The sequence below is a fragment of the Patagioenas fasciata genome, chromosome 4, assembly GCF_037038585.1.
Source record: "Patagioenas fasciata isolate bPatFas1 chromosome 4, bPatFas1.hap1, whole genome shotgun sequence".
Classification (NCBI taxonomy): domain Eukaryota; kingdom Metazoa; phylum Chordata; class Aves; order Columbiformes; family Columbidae; genus Patagioenas; species Patagioenas fasciata.
This window is the reverse complement of record NC_092523.1, coordinates 54272224-54288810: the sequence shown is the minus strand read 5'-3', so window position 1 is coordinate 54288810 and position 16587 is coordinate 54272224. Positions and strand designations below refer to the sequence as shown.

The 16587-nt window shown below is 42.3% G+C and overlaps 1 protein-coding gene across 3 annotated transcripts in view; it reads left to right on the top strand.

Moving 5' to 3' along the window:
• ADAMTS3 (ADAM metallopeptidase with thrombospondin type 1 motif 3) overlaps window positions 1-16587 on the top strand; it is a 127619-nt gene that overhangs the window by 79301 nt on the left and 31731 nt on the right. For all 3 annotated transcript variants that reach the window (XM_065836366.2, XM_065836367.2, XM_071807899.1), the window contains one exon: window positions 10556-10755. In XM_065836366.2, coding sequence (XP_065692438.1) covers window positions 10556-10755 — 200 coding nt within the window. The remainder of the gene's footprint in view (window positions 1-10555; window positions 10756-16587) is intronic.

Genomic DNA, 16587 nt, shown 5'->3' with positions numbered 1-16587 from the left:
AGAAAGGGGTGACCTCATTAATGTTTATAAATATATAAAGGGTGAGTGTCAGGAGGATGGAACCAGGCTCTTCTCGGTGACAAACAATGATAAGACAAGGGGCAATGGATCCATACTGGACCACAGGAGGTTCCCCTTACATATGAGAAGAAACTGCTTCACGGTGAGGGTGACAGAACACTGGAACAGGCTGCCCAGGGGGGTTGTGGAGTCTCCTTCTCTGGAGACATTCAAAACCCGACTGGACACATTCCTGTGTAACCTCATCTAGGTGTTCCTGCTCTGGCAGGGGTGATTGCACTAGGTGTTCTTTTGAGGTCCTTTCCAATCCCTAATATTCTGTGATTCTGCGATTCTGTGATCAGCTGCCTTTTGTAAGTGAGCCATCCTTTTCTCCATACCTTGCTTTGATTTGATTACGAGAGGAGCTTGCAGCTCATTTTTTGTGTCCAGTAATTTCTCTTGTTGCTGTCCTGGATGGAAATGCACGGAAGTTCAACAAAGATAAATAAATAGTTGACTAAGCTCTCTAGCAGCCTGAAAGATCTGAGCATTAAGACTGAGGAAAGGGGCAGATAAAACTTATTGAGAATGCCTGTCCCTACCCTGCTAACACTGCTTTTGAGAGCTACAGGAAATACAGAGCTTCAAAGAACTACAACTAGGAGAGAAAGCAATTTTGGAAACTCATTTATCCAGTGGTTTATTGTGCAAGGGCTGTTCAGTGCAACTTCAGAAGTTAAATGATGAGTTGGCCTAGTTGCCTTTCTTTGAAAATGGCCTGATGGAATTTTTAGTTGCCACAGAATGCAGCTGTCCTTGGGACGTTTTATGCAATACCACGCTCATGAAGAAGGGATATACATTGATCTCATTTTGTTCCAAACCGATTCTTTAATTTCGAATTAGTGAAGTTGTAGAGCCTCCCTAGACACTGTTGCCAGCTGTATTTTCAGGAAAAGGCTCAATTAGGCAACTGAGCGCTTGCTTCTCTTACATCTGTCAGTGGGTCATAACCTTTTAACAAAAACAAACTCTACCTTATGGCTGACTCTGTGACATCCTCCGAGAGAGTCGTAATGCGTGACCTGCATGCCTGTTGTGCAGCAGCGGGTCAGTGCAGTGATGCAGCCGTAGCTCTCGCAACTGACGATCAGCTCACACATCCAGGCTCATATCTGCCCCACAGGTGGTTTTCACAGCACACCCTGACATACAGCTGTCCTTTTCTGGCACCGCTCCTGGCTCTTCGCCAGACTCAGAACTTCACTTCTGTGCTTGCAACCTCCCAATCTCTCCATTCTGTCTCCGCTCATGCTTCCTTTCTCTCCACAGATCTGATCTCTGTTGATCAGTTTTCACACTTGTACTTGAGTTCCCTCCTGAAATATGACTCCTCCTTCCCAGTTTGTTCTTCTTCTCAGGAGACAGTATAGGTGAGCCAGGCTTCTGTCCAGATAGCTGGTCAGCATTTGGGAGTGGAGCATGAGGCACGCCTGAAGGGCACCGCACAGCAGCAGCTGTTGTATCGATTCAGCAGATCAGATGAAGGCATATCACTTGTCTGCGACTCTGGTGTCCCAGACGGGTATCACCTCGCTCTGCAGTGCATGTCATGACGTTGAGTAAAGGAGTACCTTGTCAATGGGCAGATTTATGGTTACAGTGCATTAATCTCTACCTCATACCTCTGGAAATCTCAGAGTCTATGTATTCTCCTCTTTGCTGAGATTTCTCAGGCACAGGGGAAGCAGTCAGGGACTAAGCAAGGCACTGCTCTGTAGCCACCTGATCCTGAAGATAAACCCACTCCTCCTGCTGCAGAGCACTTCCTACCTTCCCTCACCTGCCTCAGCTACCTCCAAAGGAGAAAAGTGTCAATACATTGCACTCAGCTCAGTTTCAATGAGTGAAATGTGTCTGAAGAAAGGATGCAACATCCAGACTTATCCTGTTATTTCTTAAGCAAGTAAGCAGATATGAGGAACACACATTCATAGATATATATAAGGAATGCTGCTGATATCAATGGAATTGCAAGGCAGTGCAAGTATCACAAAATTCAGCCCACGTATTTTACAATATAAGTTTGTAAGAATCTTCCATGTGAGAAACACTTAGCGTTCTGTTTAGGTGTACACAGGTTTGACTGACGACAGTGTTCGTGAAATTAGACTTGGGGAGATCACAGCTTTATTTAATAGTAGGGAAAGAGCTATAATTTAATTCTTTTAAAGTTACACTCTAAATAGAAAGATATATTCTGTAACCCAGAATATCTGGTTTGTTGGGTTGTTTTTAAGTACAGGAAAGCACTTAGGAGGTGCACAGTTATGCCCAATTTTGTATGTGTTTATGTTAAAAGTTCAGTGTTTCAGAAAAAGGATTTAGAAGGGAAGCAGACTTTACTGGTCTGCAAAGGGTTATGGCTTTTAGAATACATACATCTGGGTTCACAGAGAGGCTCTATAGATGTATTTGTGCTTGACAGAAACTTAGTATTTTATTCCAGCAGCATGGTTCCGAGTCTCTAGAGGTGAATTTTCAACAAAATGTAATGACAAAGCATGTGAGGTAGATTTCCTTCTGGTGCATCTGTTCAATTTCCACTACTTCCTTTGCTGCATGCAGAAAACTCCTCCTCCTTTTTCTTGGCTGAGAACCCCCAACTGGGCTGGAGGAAGGTGTCACTCTTTGTTCTCCTCCTTTTTGCTAGATGATACATGGTAGACAAGCTCTGATGTGTGCTGTGGAAAAAATAAAATGCATACCTTCACATGTGCATGCAATGCTATATGTTTTATTTTGCTACCCAAATGTTTGCGTAACCATTTCACTTGGTGAAAGAGCATGGACTAATCTTTTTTCGGATAGGTAAAACCATGATGTAAAAGGTGCAGGGGACTAGCAAAATAAAATAAGGAAGAGATAATGAACCAACTAATTCCAGAATGAGATGAGGAAGGATTAGACTGTCTAGCACAAATCCGCGAGCAGACTAGTATTCTCTGCACGTAACAGAGAATATTGCAATTCAGCGACAGCTGTCTCTCTTTACTGCGTTAGACAATGTAGTCAAAGCTGCCTGCTAGGCTTTGTAGATTAACTTGCAAAGAACATTTGTCTTCTAATGATTAATCTAAATAATTCGCTTCAGTAATCATTACTGTGATCTCTTCCTTCTTACAAGAAGGGTGTCCATTCTCCAACTTTTGCTTGTGTCTGAATTATCTGGTCTGTGTTCTAGAGCAGAGTTTTATTAGGAAAGATTGATTTCTCCATGACCTGCTGAGAGCAGCTCCCACCTGCAGGCAAGGAGGTGACCAAAAGCACTCCTGTGGCATTCAGCTGGCAAGTCTACAGGGCTGCCTACACGTAAATTGTTCATCTCAGTGCTGAAACCACCCCTGGGTTTAGTTATTTGCAGATGATATGTTCCCTGCAGCGCTGATGCACTCAGGCACCTCAGGTTTTCCGAAGCCTTGGATTAACATGCAAGGTTTATGATACATTTTTCTTTGAACGCCGATTTTCTTTATAGTCCATTACATGCAAAACCTGTAATTGTACCTGGGGAAGTCACGGCACATGTGTTACTTAACCATTGCCTAATGACCACTAAAGGTTTAGCTGTGTTTTGTGTCCTGAGTTCCAACACTGTTTGGTAGTACCAATAAGTAACACATATTTACTAGTGCTGCAGATGTCTGTCTGTCCCTGAAGTTCAGCAGGCTTGTGCAGAATTTGAACTGAAGAAAGCAATGTGCATATCTCTTGGTTTTGATGAGAGGGAAGGTAAGAAGGAAAAGGATGGTTGCGTTTGTTATTTATTGCAATCCAGAATGTCTATGAAAGTCTTGCTGAGCACAACCAACAGTCTTTTATTTCTGCGTTAGCAAAACTTTTGTGCAGAAAGCTTTCAGACTGAACTCTGCCCTTCTATTTTCAGTATCTGTAAGCACCTACTGAAGGAACTGAATGGGGAATGCTGATGTCTACACTGGCTGTAGTAAATACTGCAGTAAATAGTTCTCCACTGAGATTGTTCCATAATGTCTCTTCCTGCTGCAGCATCCATAATGGCATTTACATTAAAATTTTTGTACAACTCTAAATTGTAGGGGTTGTGGCATTCTGAAAAGCTCACCCTTCCAAAGCTGGGAAGCTCTCAGCACAGAAAGGAGATAGAAGACAGCTTTCACTACAACTCCACAGTAAACACAGGACTTGGCTTTGTCATTAGTTAGTCTCATCTGCAGCAATGTGATGCACAGACCAGATGTAAACAATATGGACAGACTACTGTAGAGCAGGTTAGGTACAAATATCTCTTGTGTTTCTCTCTGTGTCCACCTGCCTGTGAGGTTCCGAATCACCTGGTGTATTTTGTATTTATAAGAAAAATAATGCCATTGCCTGAACAGAACACATCTGAGGTTCCTTTCTGTGCTGCTCAGAAAGGATATCTACTGATCACCTTTCCCTATGCCTTGGCTATAGGCAGTGAGCACAGAACAATCCTGTTGCTTTTTAGAATTGTCTTTAGAATCTGCTTTCTAGAATTTCCACTAGTGCCCTAGTACTTAGTTGAATCTTGAGGAGTGGCACCAAGAGAGGAACATAGGCATCTTCTGCTTGCAGTAGTGCAGTTGTGTGTCACACCATCATCACTTCGCCCTCACATTCTGTTAAGAGCTTGGTAATAGATGTAGGTTGCAGCATTTACAAACAGAGCTGTAGTTACTGTGTATAACCTGAGTTTAATTCTGGTTGTTTGACTCTGAAGTTACTTAAGTACTGGGTTATGGAAAAGGGACAAACATGAGAACAGGTAAACGACTCATACTACCCTGTATTTTTTGGACAGGGCATAGTAACTGGCAGTGAGTGTGTTCTGGGAGAAAACCACCCCAGCTTCCCTTCCCAGCACAGGTATGGAAAAAGGCAACAGGCTAGATAATTACTGGCTCATAAGTATCTCAAATTAGTCTTAAAATTCACAGTTGTTTTCTGACATTAGCATTTCTGTTAAGGAGTAACATACTTATGCAGTGCCAAGCATGGCAGACAAAAAAAAATTAAAAACAGCACCAGAAAACTGTAGCTAGAGTAGGTCCTGCTTAATATCTGAAAAGCTGTGATACAATTCCTGGAATATGCTGCATGCCAGGGCGTGTAAAATGGTTGGGTTTTTACCATGGAATCCAGTCAAGGGGAGGTTTGGGGTTTCTGTGGAAAGAAGCATACACGTTACATTTCAGGAGGTAGGAGGCTCAATGCTTGAAAACATTTCCAGTACTGCATTTCCTTTTTTTCCAATCTTGGCCAAAAATGGTCATTGTATTTCTTCCTAGAGTGAGGTTATTTTTTCTTGCTTTGGTGGGATTGCACACTTGAAAAATATTCTGTGGGTGCGTGCATGGAAAATATTGATATATTGAGAATACCCTCTATGTGCAGAAAGTGGCTACATATTAGAGAGGAGTGAAAAAAAACCACCTTTCTGACTCCCCCTGCCTGCTCACGTGCCCACAAACAAGAGATTCTCCTCTTCTGTTGAACTATAGAACCATCATTTTAAGAAGGGAAGTGACAGCCAAACCAAAGGTGCTGCAAGCGTTGGTTCTTTCTGAAGTGATCTGAAGCTATTCCATTCATGCCAGGCACAGTGATATGATGACATTAGTGGTGTATTTCTGTTGGACACCACACCTGGCAGCTTTGCCAGCTGCAGCAATTTTTAGCACTGAAGCTTGTCTATGAATTTCCTGCTTGTGTGCTGTCACAGGGTTCTCATTCTTGAGAGCGAGAGGACTTGCGGTTGAACTCTAAAGCTGTTTACAGATCTGGTCTATCACGCACAGTCACAGGTTGAGCTTCTGAAAACAACCAGGGACAACCTTGCCATTTGATGTGGGGTTTGGGGAGAGTTATTTATGAGTTGCTGTGAACCACTGTGACACCAAGGAGGGAGAGGCTTCCCGGATAATTCATTCAGTAGTTGAATCTGCTCAAGAGAATCACAGCATGGCCATCCAACACATTTTGCAACATTGGCCCTGGTCCTACTGTCCTTCCACAAGCAAATCTTGCATCCGTTTTACCAGGAGTCTTGCCTGAAAACATGCAAAGAGCCAGTTTGTGTACTTGCAACTGTGGAGGATGAAGACACAGACTCTAGCAGGGCACAGACCAAAGACCTTTATTTACACAAACTACTGTGCTTTATAGCTCTTTCTGCTGTCCATGCACTGTCAGCACTATGCTGATAGGGTGAAGCCTTGTAATCTTGTATTCTTCTATCACTGTATTGGTTGAAGTCCTTTGTCCATGCAGTGCTGCAACTCTGGAACCACATCCTGTTTCTTGCTGTTGTTTTCTCAAAGCTTGCTCATTCCACTTCTCAAGGGCACAGGCATGTCTCATCGAGGTCAAACCCTTCCTCATAACCTACGTGCAACCTTGACTTCCATCAACTCATATAGATGAAAAGGGCTTGAAAGTTGTGCCATCATTTGGGGAAATGCCTCATTGCAATATGATGGGAGTGGAAGGCAGGACCATCCTCTCCTTTCTATCTGTTGGATGCTGGTTGCTTTTGCAGGGTTCATAGAGCAGGTAGATCCCTGTGTATTTAAGGGCTCTATCGTTTCTTTCTTCTAAATGGTAGAGTAGGGGAATGGGGCTGTTCCATGACTTCCTGTCACAGAGCCAGAGACTCAAGACCAGCCCAGTTCCTAGTGAGAACTGCAATATGCAGCCCATGGTTTACATGCTCAGATGTTCACAACAAGTCTCTTCACTGTTATTCATTGCTTAGAGCCTTTTGGTGTGCTGGGATGAACTAAACAGCCTACAGCTATTGCATTTTTTCCTGTCAAAAATTCATGATGATCTTTTGCTTTATACTGCAAAATAGTCAGAAATTCTAGCGTAGCTGTTCCACTGATGAGGTGTGAGGGGGAGACACACAATACTGCTATTTGCCATCTTTTCAATATCAATTGGGTCTGACCACATGACTTTTGAGCACTAAAGCCAGAGGTTAAGCATCGCACTGCACCCCCAGTGAATGCTATGGCACTCTGGAACACATGCCTGATGTATCGCAAAAAAAGGAGGGGGCAAGTTCTGGATTAGCAAGTGAAGTATGTAGTCTAAGTCTCCGGGGGGATCAATGTTATGCTTGAAATAAGAACTGTGTGATAAATCATAGAACCATATGTTTCCATAATTTTTTTTATTGGATGTCTAGTGATTTCCCCCACCCCTACACCACTGGAATAATTTCTTCAGAATTCCTGATTCCTGATCTATTTTATCCATAAGAAGTGGCGACGGGACAGGTGAGGATGTTGTGCAGGAGGATGTTTCTGAAATGGAACTGGAGTAGATGTTTTGTAGTGGCAGAGCCCAACCCCACCCCGGGGGGATGGGGCTGTCACCAGCCTGGCTGAGAGGTAAAGCCAGAGACAAAAGAAACAAAAGGAGCCCCATTAGAAGGTAACAATGAGTGAGCAATTGCCGGACACACGCGTGCAGAGCGTGGACAGTACCTGCAGCCTGTCACGTTATTGTACAGCACGAGTAACAACCAATCACATAGTTACAAGGCGCGTGGACAGGGCAGCTTTGCTATAAAGCTAGCCCGGTCTGACAATAAAGCGAACTCTGTGAACATCACATTGGTGTGTCAGGTTCCGTCTCTCGCATGGAAGAAGCAACATTTTGGTGACCCCGACGTGATAGTTCATATCGAAGCAAGATGGTTGGAACTGAAGACACGAGGAAAAAAAAGCCACCTGGAGGGTGAAGTCAGCCCTGTGCTCGAAGAAAAGCAGAAAGTAGGCCTACGGGGAAGCAGGTGGCATGGGAAACGTGCATCCACGGAGGAAAAAATAATAGTGAAAAGTATTCTGCAGCTGGCTGCACAAACAGGAAGATTTTTGGAAAAAGACACGGTAGAGCATCTTTTACTATTCGCCCAGCGGAAGGGGTGTGTCCAATTGACAGACGAATTTTTTTCTCCCGGTACATGGGAGGACATAGGGACTGAACTATGGGAAGTGGTTACAAGGGGGAGCCGCGAGGCTTGCGACCTCGTTGGACCGTGAGAGGAGGTCAGGCAGGTGATGCAGGAAGTCTCAGAGGAGCCGGAGCTGTGTGCCGTCCCCCCAGAGCCGCCCGCCGCGAGCTGCCCCCTCTCTGAGATCTCCCAAAAGCAGTACCACTGGTATGTCCTGTATCAGATCTGGAGTTCTGAGGCAGAGAGCAAATTATACCCTCTGCACCCTTTGAGTCATTGCCTGCCTCCGACGACGAATGGCAGCAACCAGCAAGTTTCAACAAGCCAGGACAAGTTAATCCAGCTGATGTGCCTTTGCCGGAGGACCCAATGGAGCACCAGAATGGAGCACCGCAGAATCGCCCCGACTTCCAGGAGGAGAGCCACGTGCAGAGCCTGAAGGACTTACTGAGACGGTAGAAGAGCCAGATGCAAGAAGTTCTAAAAGCTATGAAACGACTAGATGGCGGTAACAGTAAAACTTCGCGATTAATAGCATATAATAAGGTGTCAGATGCAATTAAGGACAGGTTGGAAGCAATTGACAGGGAATGTGAAAAACAGGGAAAACAGAAAAGGGAGAGGGCGGAATTAAACCTCATTCCTGAGGAGCTCCGTATTAAAAGGGAGCGAATACAAAAATAGGCTTGACAATGTGTTGAAGATGGGATGTGGTCTGTAAGAGAAGCAGATGAATATTTGAGAGCGCAATGTGGAAAAGGGCTGGAGACTGGGTTAGCAGATCAGTTTGCAAATATGCGTCGACTTACCGATCCACAGGGAAACACCAGGGAATTGTATAGCAGTGATAGTAATGATAATTTGGGTGCTGCCCCTGTGCATCAGGGTAGAGATATTCCTCGAGATCATTCTTATAATGCAGGGCAACATTGGCAAGGGGTAATCAGAGATGCAACCATTGAAGGGATTATGTTACCTGGTAGTATTACAGCAATGCCAGTGCACATAGATAATAGAGGACAAAGGTAGTGGTCGCTCTTTGATTGGAAAACGGTTAAGCAATTGCAAAGTTATGTTGTGGGAGTTGTACAAAGAATACATAGAGCGCTTTTGCAGCGAGTTTCCAATTCCTCGTTGTTTAAAGCATTGTTAGACTTGTGGAACATGTTAGATTATAGTACAGTGCCAATATTTATAATGCATATAAAAAGCCATTCTAACCTGCCAGGTGGTCTAGTTGAGGGAAACAGCATTATAGACAAACTTGTGGCAGTAACAGATATATCTCCTTTTGAGCAAGCCAGACAAGCTCATGAATTCTTTCATCAGTCCTCAGCATCACTTCAAAAACAGTTTACACTTACCAAGGAACAAGCTCGATCCATTATTGCAGCTTGTCCTGACTGTGTCCGTGTAGTGCCTCTCCAACAAAAGGGAGTAAATCCTTGGGGCTTGCAGCCAGGTCAGTTATGACAAACTGATATTACTGAATTTGCACCATTTGGCCGACAAAAGTACGTGTCCATAGATACCTGTTCAGGACTGTGGGCTACAGCTTTGACCTCAGCAAATGCAAAAGCGGTAAAACGTCATTTATTACAAGCTTTTGCTGTCATGGGTGTCCCTACACAGATCAAAACAGACAATGGTCCCGCATACCGTTCTGATACACTTGCAACCTTCCTTGTCCAGTGGAAGGTACAACACCTGTTTGGAGTCCCTTATAATTCTACTGGCCAGGCCATTATTGAGCGTGCACACCGCACCCTGAAAAATCTTTTGTCTGTTTTGAAAAAACAAGGGGGAACTGGTGTGAGCCCAGAAGAGGTTTTGATGAAGGCACTGTATGTGCTGAACTGGCTTAATCCTAAAAGTGAAACTGAAATGGAACCTGTTGTTATGCACCATATCAAAAATGTCAAAGATTTTTCCGAAAACGTACCTAAGGTTAGTGTGTTTAATCCGACAACACAACAATGGGTAGGTCCTATGTCACTAATAACCTGGGGAAGGGGATATGCTTGTGTTTCTACAGGTAACCACAAAAATTCGTGGATCCCAGCAAAGTGGGTGAGACCTTGGCTAGCTAACAGAGAAGAAACCAATTGCAATGATGACAACCCTGAACCTCAGAGGTGTTATCGCTTTTAGCAACGGATGTAGCCAATGTTGAGAATACCACTTTGTAAAACAGAGCAGCAATTAATTTTTTGTTATTGGCCATGGTCACAGTTATGAAGAGTTTGATTGTATGTGTTGTTTGAACTTAAAAGATAAAAAGATAAAAGATTTGCAGAACAAGAAAATAACAGAAGATGTTGGGTTTTTGGGTTGGATGCCTGTCACGTTATTGTACAGCACGAGTTACAACCAATCACATTGTTGCGAGGCGCGTGGACAGGGCAGCTTTGCTATAAAGCTAGCCCGGTCTGACAATAAAGCGAACTCTGTGAACATCACATTGGTGTGTCAGGTTCTGTCTCTCGCATGGAAAAAGCGACAACGTTTATGTCTTACTATTCCTTGTAGAGTCTCTTCTTGGCAGCCTCGGAGACCTGAGTTCCCTGTACAGCAGCATAGAGCAGCAACTGAACAAAACCCTGAGGCAACGCAGGCATGCGGGAGATGATGACTACAACATTGAGGTGCTGCTAGGCGTGGATGATTCTGTCGTCCGATTCCACGGCAAAGAACATGTTCAAAACTACCTCCTTACCCTAATGAACATAGTGAGTATAACATAGTGCTGCACTGCTTGTTTTGGAATGTGAAAGGCTTTTGTGAGCTCTTACAGGAGTATCTAGGAGACTATGCTTGGGACAAATACAAATGTGATAATTTTGTCTGCTGTTGGATATGGTTCTCTGTTTTTAAGATGTTTCTTTAAATGGATCTTTTTTGCACTAGTTTTCCATGGCACATTCTAGGGTAATTCCAAGAATTTGGAAATAGTTGAAAAACAGTGGGGAAAAAAATGTAAACACTTCTAATAATTCCTGACTTCTCCCACAACACAGTTCTGAAGGAGAACTCAGTTAAAGAATAAACAAGTAGAGCAAGAAAGTGTTCTCAACACCTACTAGCTCTTTGAAAGAAAGCAAACCTGCTAGTAGCATCTGTTCCTTAACTGCTGTGGCAATAGCTGTATTTACACAGAAAGTGCAAAGGAGCAGAGACTCAGTCTTATGGTGTTTGCAGGTATATTTTCTGCAGGTATATACATTTCTGGCTGTAAAATCAATGGCTAGTTACTGTATTTGAAGATACAGTCTTGAACTACACTATCTGATTCCATGCAAATGCACATTACACAAGGGCAGAGTTCACACTATACCTTACAAGTCGTGTATTATACCAGCGCTGAATGCTAGAATTGCTCAAGCTTAAATGTTTTCTGTTTTTCACATATTAGAAAAAAAAATCTTTAAAATATATATGAAACTAATGTAAAGGAGATGTATAGTGCCTTGCAGTGTGTGGCCTTAATGCATGTAAGCATCAGACCCATATGGATACATCAAGGGTGTCAACCTCATTTTCACTGCGGGCCACATCAGTCTCACAGTTGCGTTCAAAGGGCCGAATGTAGTTTTAGGACCATATAAATGTAACTACTCCTACATTTATGTGGTCCTAAAATCATATTCGGCTCTTTGAAGGCAAATGTGAGGCTGATGTGGCTCCTGGTGAAAATGAGCTTGACACCGCTGGAATACATCTTGAAGCTTTGGGGATCATGAAGTTTTCCAGGAAATAAAACCAATATCACAAGGACAGATTTTAAGAGAACAGGTTTACAGTTAGTAATGGTTTGATGAAATGATTCTTGTGTGGTTTTATTTTTGTTTGTTTTGGTTTGGTGTTGTTCTTGTTTTTACACTCACCTTTTTATTCCTGGATTAAATTATTAAATTAAATTAATGTAATTATTATTAAAATTATTACATTAAATTAATTATGAAATTAAAATTATTCTATAGGCTTAGAAATCATCTTTGTAACCCTTTATTCTGTGTGACATCAGCTGCCATCATTCCTGACCGAGAGAATTCAATCCCTTCATTATTGCAAAGTACTGGAAGCACCTTCTCCCTCTCATCCCAAAATCCCCATTTCAGGTCCCCTTAGTACACATCATTCCACTTCAGGAGGGACGTCCAATGTGAATAACAGGTGGTGCATTTGGCCTTCAGTCCTTCTTTTATGGCTAGTTTACATGCTTGTGCTGTTAATCTTTTTGTCTGCATTTTCCTGCTCTTAATGCCTTCCCTTGCTCCAAACTTGATACCATTTTGCCTGCAGTGGCAGGCAGTGACGCTACTTGTGGCACTAGCACATGAAAAGGTTAATTGAGGCTCAACCTTTCACTTAGTTCATTATAATGTGAATTATGTGGGGGTGACTGGTGATTGCTGGAGTGACAGGAATAAACCCCTTGCACTTCGTCAGGCCAGTGGAAAATCTGCTGCCAGTGGGTTAATGAAAGAGGTGAGATCAGTGACACCATGAAGTGATGGGAAAGCAGGTAGCAAGACTCAGCATTGTTTCCAAGACTTCTTGGGACAAGACCTTTTTGTTAGACCTCATGTGTAACGCAGGTAACACAGAAATGACAGAAACTCTGCATTTAGAATGACTGAGGTGTTATTTCTCTCCCATGCCCTCTCCCTTTGATCCAAGCTTTGATCCAATGTGACTTTATTGCAACACTCCCATTCAGTGCACACTGTGCAACAACTGCGTCATGTGGCTACTCGGGTATGGAGACCTGAGGCTGAAAATTGTTACCTCTTCTGTTTCAGACTAAAAATATGTTGCTGTATCTAGAGATCTCTTTGCTCCCTTTGCAAGTGCCTCAGTCAGCTAAATAGGCTTTCTCTTCATAAGGAGCTGTGCTGCCAACAACACAAATCCTATGTGTGTGAAAGACTCTACTGCTTAGGTACAAATGAGATCCCTCAATACTGAGTGGAAGTACAGGGCCAGGACCAAACTGTACCCACAGGTATGGTCTCATGGTAAGATCCCAGTTAGCTTTTAGATGTTTTAAGCCAAGTCCATTAAAAGAAAAACTCACTTTTCTAAGAGCACAAACATGCCAAGCATCTTTGAAAATCTGCCCCACCTTTTCTAGCTCCAAAAATAGCAGTTTAAAAATCTAATCCCTAGTATTTGACAGGAAAAAAAAAAAAAGCTTGTCTATGTGAATTTAAACCAACTGCTATATTTTCCAGCATAACTCTGTGTAGAATTATAATAACTCTGTACAGAATCATACTGTGTTATAAATCTGGAATAAGAAACTCCAGACATACACACAGATTTTAACTGAAAAACAGAATTTAGTCTACTAGGTTTACAACCTGCAGCTTTGTTCAGTCTCATGCCTTTCCGACTGTTTCTGTAGTTGGGCACTTATATGTTTTAGATCACTGGTATTTCAGTATGCCAGTAACAGTAAGTAAATGAATACTGTAGAATCTTGATTTGATGAAAAGAGGCTGTTGAGTAATGTCTGTGCCTTTGGTTCCAAAACCCGAAGCATTTAATCGTAACTTCCTCTCCTCCTCTGACATGCACACAGAAAGCCTTTGACTGGGGTGTGTTAGAGAGCTGGGTGTGAAGCTCTTTGAGGAGAAACAAGTCACTGAACCTGGGCTGCTCTGTGCACAATCTGAGACACCGGTGAATCGACAGCAAGACTTTCATGGCCATGAATGTATGTCTACTAACTGTGTATCTTTGTTATTAGTAGAAGCTTCTTTTTTAGGCTTGAGAAACACAGAAAGCACATGAGCAAGTCTTTGCTTGCTCCTAGATAATCAGCCACTGGGAGTGTAGCTGTTGCAGTCCAGTCCACTGCTGACACCAGCACGCACAGTTCAGCACAGCTGAATTTGTTTGACAGACATGACCCTGACTTTTGGGTTCAGTTTTAGGTTTGGATTTAGTGGTGTGAAGATCCAAGAACTGAACCTCACATATGTAGATGCGTCTTTTACTCTTCCTAAAAGTGGGAGGCTCTGGGTGACAAAGAATTTGTGACAGATGTTACTAGCATTCGTGGGGATTTTTGCAAAGCTGATGGTAATGATCTGAGATTTGCCTTCCCAAGCAAGGAAGTTAAAGACAGTTTTGCCACATGTAACACAGCATACGCAAGATAGCTCCACTGTAGCTTAAAGAGAACAAACATATACAGGCATCATAAGCAACACTATTTTGCTCAAGTGCAAAAAAGCAGCATTACATCACATTCATTCAAACCTATGCCAAGACTGGTTATCCCAGGCACTGTGCCATGCTGACAAAACCATACTGCTCTTGGTGCCAGAGCTGGCTCATTGGGAACCAAGCACTGCACAGCCTCGCCATGCCATTGGCACCTCCAGTTGTGGAGGTTCATTTTCAGCTAAAGAAATGCCTGAGATGTTTCCCTGTACTTAAAATTTGTATGTGCTCTTGGCATAAGAACCAGGCTGGAAAAACCAATATCAGCGATGCATCTAAAACAGATGTTAAGGGTCAGCTCTGGAAGCTGGAAACCCAGCTCTTAAGTGACTCTCTGGGTCTGTCAGGAGCCCAGTCCTGTGTCTGTCACATAATGCTGTGCCATACTGGTGTTGGGGTCACTTCTTGCAAGAGGAAAATCAGTTTTCAGCACTGTTTAATGTTTTATGGAAATGTGACACTGTCAGTATATCTGGTGCTTTGCAGCAAGCTCTTGTATTTGTGTTATGTTGTCTCTCATAACATTGCTTTGCTCTCCTCCATGCTACCTAAGAGAAACCTCTAGCAAAAAGAGAAGCTCTTTGTGGCACTGCATTCGGTTTAAAGGATTTTTAAAAAAAAAAAAAAAAAAAGACTTTAAAAATGTCTTTAAAAGACTTTAAAAAGTCTGTAAAAAAGACAGAATGGTGAAATGTTCATGGTGATTGTTTTCAGCAAGAGGTAGCCAGTACAGTTGGACACTTGAAAAAGGCTTGATGTTTTCAGCACTGCTGTGTTAGACCTGAAAGTAAAGGTCTCCTGCATTAGGCAACTGATATTTGCTACTCCCTTGGGTGGTTACTTAAGACAAAGTGTCCCTGGATTAACGTAACTGAAATCAGAAAGATATGCACAGAAAGCACTAGGTTTTACTAGGGCATTCTAAGTGGGTTTGGGATTTGGCAGTATTTATATCTATCCTTTTATTTTTTTTTCTGGAGAATAATCCAAAATTGGCCAGGAGAGTGGTACTTCCATGCATCTTTCATTCTCAAATTTCCAACTGCTTTTGACAGAATTCCTCTTTTGGTGATCACTATCCACTCAGCATTGCAGTGTTGTGGGTATCTCCTTCTTTCTAAATAACAATTGTAGTTTGTTGTCCATCAGTACTACTAATTTAGCAACAAAAAAGAAGTCCACATTTAATTATAATTCTGTGGTTTCAGGGAGGTGTATATCAGAACTGCTCAGTGCTGCAGTCACTAAGAACCTTATGATTAACTTAAGTAGGGAGAGCCCCAGATACGTATAAAAGTTTCTGCCAGAGGTCTCCATGCACACACAATACCTGCAGTTCCTTATCTATCCATCAGTTGCTCTTCTTTGTGTTTTTTACAACAGAGGTAAGACAATCATGACTCTAAGAGCCTTTCTTGTTCACTTCTGCCTCTGTCTAGAAGTGCATAGCATGGCCTAAACACATTACTTGATAGATATCCTGACATTTTCTGGTCTCTAACCCGATCATTTGCCTGACAGTTACTACCTCGGATAAAGGAAAAGAGTCAGATCAGTGTTCATTCTTTTCTGTGCAGTTCCACATGGAAATGAGAGCTAATGCTGGTGACCAACTACAGCATGCATGAGGTAAGGTAATGTGCAACATTTTTTCTGTGCAGATCTACCAGACTATTCTTGCTAGCAGCATTTCAGAAATGCCAGTTTCCCCTGAACAGTGACTTGTGGTGGTGCTTACCTCCAAGAGTAATTTGTATTGCTGAAGAGTGTGAAATAGTAGTTAATGTAGTTTTTGCAAAAGTGGAAACAAGTAAACTTTTGAATCCAGAAAATTTGAGATGAAAAGTCATTGTTCATGTGAATAACAAAATATTATTGATACCATACTTGCAAAGAATCATTTTCTTTTTACTGCATACCTCATGAAACATCAACAATAACTCTTCATTGAAGATGATTTCAAAGTACTGGCTTTTTAGTTTTAAAAACATTTAACTGTCAACAGCAGAGCTGTTCCATGTTTTCTTAGACGTCTGTGGCTCCATCTACTGGGACTATATGTCAATACAGAGCCTGAGCAAGCTGAGACACCTCTTCCCTGAGAAGGTATACATCGACTACAGTAAGATCATTACCTCTTTTGGAAGGAATGCTTTTGGAACAATCTAGTCATTCCTGAAAATATTTTAACAATAGTAACCTTTTTCATATGGCTTTATAAAAACAAGATGCAGGTAAAAAAAAGGAAATAAGAAGAAAAGATGATGCAAAATAAATACAGGGATAGATGACAGACACGGAAGAGTATCAAGCTTTAAAAATTCTCTTAA